Source organism: Glycine soja, chromosome 7 (assembly GCF_004193775.1).
Source record: "Glycine soja cultivar W05 chromosome 7, ASM419377v2, whole genome shotgun sequence".
Taxonomy (NCBI): Eukaryota; Viridiplantae; Streptophyta; class Magnoliopsida; order Fabales; family Fabaceae; genus Glycine; species Glycine soja.
Window position 1 is genome coordinate 19,991,576 of NC_041008.1, and position 8,844 is coordinate 20,000,419.

Sequence of the window (8,844 nt, forward strand, 5' to 3'; positions counted from 1 at the left end):
TACAAATTTTAAGCTAAAATAGAATCTTAATTGTTTGTCTTCGAGTTTGATTATTTCACCCTCCTGGGGATTCAATGCTTTTTGTGGCTGTGTTTACAGTGACCCTGGACCTCAGCTGCACTATGCCTTTGTGGGTTTGTGTTTACAGTGACCCTGGAGCTCACCTATCAGTGAAGTTTCCATCAAAGGTAAGTACCACATTGTCCCTGAAACATTTATTTTCGTTCCATGATAGAAAAATGGTTGAAACATTTATTTTTGTGCATGTGTTTGCCTTGTTGATTCATGTCCACACTTGAATTTAATCTCCATTATCCTTCTAACGGCTTCCGCCATGTCTAACCGCCACTGAGGGTTGCTTTCAGTGCAAGTAGTACCAATGTGGAGGAGTTACTCCTTCTCACCAAGCCAATTCCTAGAGCCTGCAATCTCAAGATCAAGCACTTCTGATTCCCTTCCCTCAGAGATTGCAGTTTCCACCCATTGCACCACATCAGCCCCACCCTTTCCATTGCTAAGATACTGAGAAGGGAACCTCCCTGTCAGTATCTCAATTATGACAACACCAAGACAGTAAATAGTGCAACTGCGCGAAACCTGGCCTTGTTGTGCTGCCTCTGGTGCCTTGTAAGCGAATAGTGTTTGTGCAATGGTTGAAGGGTTAACCATGTGGCTGAACCCGTAATCTACAAGTATTGGTTCATTGTCTAGTCCAAGGAGAACATTGCTGGACTTGAGATACTCGTGTGGAAGATCCGAGGAACCAAGTACTGTGTAAAGATAATGCATTCCTTGCACGATTCCTCGTACAATATTCAAACGAGCAGGCCAATGTAGCTCAACATGAGATGCTCCCCTATCACCTGCAAAAAATATAGAGAAATTCTATGATGCTTTCGGAAATGTAAAAGAGTTTTAGTACTGTCATTTAGAGTTTTAATATAGAGAAATTCTATGATGCTCCCTTATCACCATAGCAAATCGGTTCTTGTGTTTGACAAGAGCTTATTTAACAAATGTCAATTAAGTCGTGTATCTAATTGAAGCATCTTACCATATTTGAAAAGGACAAAACTTAGATACAGTTCTTTGAGTATTTTGTGTTGTTCTCTTATCAGAATTAAAGTTTCTTTCCTAATAAGTGATCTATGTTGATGTTTAATACAAACCTTTATTATGCAGACTCCAGATACACACACCCTTATGACACACACACACACACACACAAACCGTAATCACACACACACACACCCTCATTACACAGACACACACACACCCTGATGAGACACACACACACAGACAAACCCTAATCACAAACACACACACACACACCCTCATTACACACACACACACACACACACCCTGATGAGACACACACACACACAGACAAACCCTAATCACAAACACACACACATACCCTCATCATAGACACACATACATACCCTTATGAAAAATACACACACACACACAGACCCTGATGAGACACACACACCCCCCCTGATGAGACACACACTTACACACACACACAAACCCTAATGACACAGACACACACACAAACCCTAATGACACAGACACACACACACCCTCATGACACACACACACACACATAAACCCAAAGACACACACACATACACACACACAAACCCTAATCACACACACACACACATAAACCCTAATCACAAACACACACATTCCCTCATCACACACACATACACACACCCACATGACACACCCTGATGAAAAACACACACACACACACACCCCCTTATGACACACACACAAACCCTAATCACACACACACACACACACACACACACACACACACACACACTGACACAAACCCTAATCAAACACACACACACACACAAACCCTAATCACACGCACACGCACACCCTCATGACACACACACACTTAGTCAACCTCACTTCCGACCTAGTCAACCTCCCTTAGCTTTCTTGTATGTCATGAAAGTAATATGCTATAGAAACAACTGTTGATGTCGATATTTGTCTGTAATCGTAATTTAGATTTTGTATGTTCTTGTACGTCATCAATGCTATTTGCTATATACACAACTGTTGTTCATGGTGAGTGAACCTTAGATTCCTGTTTGAGACTGAATGCAATGATTCTTGCGGACAGTTTGCATTAGTCATTGTATTTAGTCTTGAATTGTCTGTTTGGACAGTTTGGGGAGACTGATATTTTTATGTTAGATTCATTCGTTAAGGTTATTATTATTTTCATTAATTTGATGAAATTTCGGTACAATGCATTTCAAGTTGTTCTCTAAGTGCATACTTGATAATCGGGAAATTAATTTCATCGATGTCATGTCGTGTACTTGGAGACCAATGCAAAATGCTACCGAAATTTAGTCAAATTTTTGAAAATAATGCTAACCCTGATGTTTGAAGCTAACATAAAAGACAGTCTTCCTAAATGGGATAGGGCCACACCTGTAAATAAAAAGTGAGATTTTCATGCATGGAATTACTTAGATGGATCGAAGTTGGATGAATCAAAGTCGCATGAGCCTAGAATATGAGGATGGCGTCGAGCAGTTCTTGCAATTTGCTTTAGAAAGAGGTCGACCGAATGAAGAAGGAAAATATTATTGTCCTTGCATCAACTGTTTGAACGGAAGACGCCAGCTACTGGACGACATATGGGAGCATCTATTGTGTGACGGGATTAAGAAGAATTACATGACGTGGATATGGCATGGTGAAGAGACAGACATATAGAATGGGTCCCAATCTAAACCGTTTGATGTAGAAATGGGAGATCACTTGGAAGACATGATTCGTGACCTTGGACAAGAGTCTTTTCAGCAAGCACACGCCCCTGTGTGTGAAGCATTGCAGAGTGATTTAAAGAAGCCTTTGTATATGGGGTGCAAGAATTCCTTAACCCTATTGTCTGTGGTGTTAAGTCTGGTGAATGTGAAGGACAGGTATGGGTAGAGTGACAAAAGTTTCACCTCACTACTTGAGGTAGTTCACAATCTGCTTCCAGAGGACAACACGTTGCCTAAAACTTACTATAAGGCGAAAAAGATACTGTGTCCAATGGGTATGGAGTATCAGAAGATTCATGCTTGTCCCAATGATTGCATATTGTACAGGCATGAATTCCAAGAAATGTCCAAATGCCCTATCTGTGGGACTTCACGGTACAAAGTGAAGATGAAGAGGAAAGCAGTTCTGATGAAAACTCAAACAAGGGCCCTGCAACGAAGGTTTTGTGGTATCTTCCAATCATTCCAAGGTTTAAGCGTCTGTTTGCTATCGAGGACGACGCAAAAGACCTTACATGGCATGCAAATGGAATGATTTCGGCTGATTGCTTGCAGTGGAAGAAGATGAATGGTTTGTATCTATATTTCGGGAAAGAGTCAAGAAATCTTAGACTTGGAATAGCCAGTGATGGAATGATGCATGAAGCGAAAATACATGATGTTGTCTATGATGATATCGGGCCTAAGACAGCCAAGAAATGACATTGATGTTTATTTAAGTCTGTTGGTTGAAGACCTAAGAAAGTTGTGGGACAACGGGATTTTAGTGTTTGATGCATTTCGCAAGGAGACGTTTCAAATGCGTGCAATGCTTTTTTGTACCATTAATGACTTTCCAGCATATCGGAATCTCAGCGGTTACAGTGTTAAGGGTCATCTTGCATGCCCCATCTGTGAAGAAAACACAAGCTACATACAATTAAAACATGGAAGAAAAACAATCTATAGTAGGCATCGCCATTTTCTAACACCCAATCATCCTTACAGACGACTGAAAAAAGCTTTTAATGGAACTCAAGAACACGATATTGCGCCGATACCATTGACTAGTGAGCAGGTATACCAGCGGGTTCAACACCTGAATACTGTATTTGGAAAGACCCAAAAGAAGGATAAAAGTAAGACTTGCATATGGAAGAAGAGGTCCATTTTCTTTGATCTTCCATACTAGTCTGATCTAGACGTTAGACATTGTATTGATGTTATGCATGTCGAGAAAAATGTATGTGATAGTGTGATTGGGACGCTCTTTAACATTCAGGGCAAGACGAAGGATGGCTTGAATACCCGTCAAGATCTAGTTGAGATGGGGATATGATCACAGTTGCATCCAGGTCTGATGGGAAGAAAATTTACTTGCCCCCAGCTTGTCATACTTTGTCCAAAAAGGAAAAGATAAGTTTTTGTCAGTGTCTTCGTCGGGTGAAGGTTCCACAAGGATACTCTTCAAATATTAAGAGCCTTGTGCAGTTGAAGGAGCTTAAGTTTGTAGGGTTAAAGTCTCACGATTGTCATGTGTTGATGCAACAATTGTTAGCCGTGGCTATACGTGACATCTTGCCAAACAAAGTCAGGTTAGCCATAACTCGTCTGTGCTTTTTCTTCCATGCCATATGTAGCAAAGACGTTGATCCTGTCAAGTTTGATGAGCTAGAAAATGAGGTTGCAATTATACTGTGCTAGTTGGAGATGTATTTTCCCCCTGCCTTCTTCGACATCATGATTCACTTGATTGTGCATCTCGTCATAGAAATCAAATGTTGTGGTCCTGTTTATTTGCGATGGATGTACCCAGTTGAGCGATACATGAAGATCTTAAAAGGGTATACGAAGAATGTATATCATCCAGAAGCATCTATTGTTGAGAGGTACATTGCAGAAGAAGCCATTGAATTTTGTTCAGAATACATTGAGAAGTCTAAACCTGTTGGCCTTCCTGAGTCTCGGCATGATGACAAAGTGGGTGGTAAGGGTTCAAGAGGACTGCATGTGATCACTCCAAGTCTAGAAGATTTGTTACAAGCTCACTTGTATGTGTTGAACAACAGTAATGAAGTTTTGCCATACATACTTAAGCATGAAGCTTTAGTCAAACAGAATAATCCAAAAATGTCAAAGAATTGGGTGTTGAAAAAACATAACAAGACTTTCTGTGATTGGTTTAAAGATACAATCTTTGCAGATGAAAATGCTTAAGAAACATTAAGAAAGCTAGCAGATGGGCCTAAAAGAAATGTTATAACTTGGCAAGTATACGACATAAACAAGTATTCGTTTTACACAAAAGCACAAGACGACAAAAGTACAATGCAGAACAGTGGGGTCACCCTAAGGGCTGAATCTCAACACTTCGCAAGTGTGCATGACGCCAATCCCTGTGTAGCTTCCATTCCTTACTTTGGGTTCATGGATGAAATTTGGGAACTTAACTATGTGAAATTTACTGTTTGTGTTTTCAAATGTAAATGGGTTGATAGCAACACCAGTGTGCGCTCCATGATATAGGACATTAACTTGAATTGGACTAATGCTGCAATGATTACAATGTTTGAAAATTTTCACATTATGTTACATAACCTACTAAACATATTTTTGAGATTGATTAATATTTAATCCACATTTATATTTGATGATTGGTTTTTGTGATTGGTTTACTAATTGCATTATTGAAAACATGCATATATTTGATGAAAGCTTTGAAAATGGAACTTATGCCATTTCTTATTTTTGTATGCAGTGTATCTCATTAATTGTTTTATGGAGAAACAGAGCTCACCTAAGCAAGTAAGTGACAACTACACTTTTTTCTGATTGTATTCAGTGTATACATCTTTCTTTGTGTGTGTGTGTGTATTTTTTATTATTTTAGATAAAAAATAAAATACTGCAAGCAAACAAAATTAACTTCATAGTTTCAAACTTTCAATATCACAAAATTAACTCTTCATTTCCATGATCCATCTTAGATGAGTCCATGCAACTCCAATTAAGACCATAGGTTCTAACTTCTATTTTCTAAACCTGAACAAATGTGTACAATTTTTCCCATACATGTGCTATTGCAGCCTACATACCAAAAATATACACAATTAGCTATGACCCAATTACTACAAAAAAGTCTGCAAGTTTTTTAATATATGAATAGCACTATCCAAAAATATATACCAAGTCTTCTTTTTTTGTGTGAGAATCAAAACATAAGGATTGTTGCATGGATAAGGAGAATTGATCGAGGCCGTACCCAAATCAAATAAACATGAAAATGCAGTAACTAGGAAGTGATCCTAGGTCGTTTCCCAACGAGCAATGATAAACCAAATGTTCATAATATACTTGCAGTAACAGTAACAATTGGGGGGGTTTGTTTGTTTTGTGATTTAAGGAGCAGAACAAGTAAACTGGAATACGAAACTAATAATATTAAAAATGGGTTGTTTCCTCTGATTCATAAGCCATTCTCTTATCCTGGGTTATGGAGAATTTGTCCCTAACAGTTAACCACTTAATCCAACCCTATTTCAATTTACTAAGCGAAAATCAACTTAGGGTTGTCAATACGTGATTAGGCACCACATACACCAGTTAGCCCTTCGTCCATTAAGCATGAATGCAAGTTAGGCTCAAAGGCAATTAATCGAACACGAAGCGTGCACTGATTAATGTTCACGGATTTGGGTTAACTGGTGAAGGGAAAACTGCCAGGGAACCACATTATAAACGAAACCTCAAAGAGAGTTGGGCTTCATCCTCAAAAGGAAACAACACCAGAATATTTAGCCTTCCATAGATTCAAACAGAAAACGTAAATGAAACATGAAGCAGAAACGTAAATAAACAAAAACGTAAATGAGACAGAAATGAAAATGAAAACAGAAATGTAAATGAAAGTAGGAGAAGAAACAAGAACGAAATTGTAATTAGAAGCAGGAAATGGAAAATTGCATTACGTGAACAGTAGCATCCAAGCAGAAAAACGTGAAACCCTAAACAAAGCTCTGAATAATGAATGGCATAACAGAATAGCCTTGCACGAATCCCAAGGCTGCTATTTAAAAAGAGTCACTCAAAGTCACTGGGCCCTATTACAATACTTTGACCCAAAACGAAATAAACACTGAACCACATAAAATACAATTGCGAAATTTCCTAATTAGAAATTAACTAGGGTAAGCGCTGCTTTATTTGCTCTCTTCAAGTCCACAACCAAAATCCGGATTAAGCCCAATGGTTCATTAATTCCTAAAATTAGATTAAAAACATCAAATTAGCTAAATGAGCCCAAATAATAAAACTGCCTAATTAATTGACAATTAAGACCAATCAGTAATTAAAATGGTGCAAAAAGGGTTTAGAAAATAGAAGAAAATGATGGCACATCAAGAATCAAAACATATAGAATCAAAACTTATTTGTGTACCTGATGAAATTATAGGCCCAAGTACCAGCCGCAGCTCCAAGAGTTGGTGACACCAAATATATCCATATTCCTTTGTACTCATTTTTTTAATTTTTCAATTAAGTTCTTAATAATAAATTTTATAAATAATTCTTAAATTTTTTTACCAAAATCACCAAATGACATATTGATGATTCATGATTGTAAACATACATTGACTTACTCTAATAAGTCGTAGGCCAGCAAGAACCTATTTAATCATTTTTACAAGTATGCAAAGCAGTGAGAGCACGTTAAAAGCTTATATAACCTATTATGACCAACTTAAAAATCTAATAAAATTTCAAGAAGCTACAGACCATAGGTTCTCTCATTATTTTGTTACTCACTTGAGTAATGTTTTTGAAATATACTTGTGATGAAATATCCTCAATTAAGTAATTTCTCGACCTTGATATAACTATATCTCTCTCTGCCTTAATTAGAACAAGCAATTACACCACCAACAACAGAAAACAACTCTTATGAACAAATTAAAAAAAAAATAAACAACTAATAGAATTACAAGTTTGATTTTTCATTTATTTCAAGATAAAGAAACATCAAATTTAGTATTATCTGAACTTTCTAAAAGGAGTAAGAGTTTGAAAATTTCAACCTTCGCAACTTGACTCAACTTGCTCAAACTTGACTTCTCTGTTTGGGTTCAAACTTGCTTCAACTTGACCAGATTTTACCTCTACCAAGAACTTTGCATCATCACCAAACACTTGACTCCTCTGCTCAAATTCTTCAGCCAACCGACTTATAACACTCAAAGTAGCACTCATTAATCTTGCCCCATTGCTTTCTTGGCGTTGGTGATTGGTTCCTACATCCCAGCTGAAATCCCTGTCATCACTTGCATTAATAGAAGCATTTGAATTTCTTTCAGAATCATCCATAGCAAGGCTCTTCTTGGCAATAGAGAGGCTAGACTGTACATACCTCATTTGTTTTTGCCATACTTCTTCCATGGATTTCATCTTTAATTCATATTAAGACCATCTGTTCTCATATTGTTGAAGGCGTTGGTGATAATTTTTTAAAACAAATTTTGGTTCCTCAATCCTTTATGAGATTTAAATATTCGAATAAAAAAATTTAGTAACATTTATCCTTGCATTTCAAGAACACAATTCTTACATGATTGTATGACAACTGCAACACCATTAATACTTTTCATTCTGTTCCTTGCAAGTACTGTTTTCATCCGCTTTTGTATAATAACAGCAGCCCTATGTCTCTGAAGCAAAGCTACATATTCCTTTCTGCTTTTCTCTCCTCTAATAACTACATAAACGGGTAAAAAATAGTCAGCCAAAACAATTGTCACCTTCGCAACACTTAAAGGCAGTTAGAGTTTGAAAATTTCAACAACAACTGTTTCAAATTTAGAGTAAAATTAGTTTAATTCTAATATGAATAAAGGGCATGGAGGAATATACTTACCTTAATTACTTGCAACCTCCACAGATCATCTACCACCACCCAACATAAACCAACCTCTCTTAATTGCCAATGGTTTCATTAGGAATACTTCAGAGATTTAAAATAGATCTTTGAATGGCATTGAAGGTCAAGGACCAAGAATTACCTTGAGATATT

General features: G+C 37.3%; 1 protein-coding gene across 1 annotated transcript; it reads right to left on the bottom strand.

Annotated features, from left to right (window-relative positions):
• Positions 1-390: 390 nt before the first annotated feature.
• On the bottom strand, positions 391-8,213 carry LOC114420491 (pollen receptor-like kinase 6). The gene is made up of 2 exons (XM_028386375.1): positions 7,856-8,213; positions 391-863 (listed from the first exon to the last, which is right to left on the bottom strand). The coding sequence occupies exons 1-2, from the start codon at positions 8,211-8,213 to the stop codon at positions 391-393; spliced, it is 831 nt and encodes a 276-aa protein (XP_028242176.1).
• Positions 8,214-8,844: the final 631 nt, after the last annotated feature.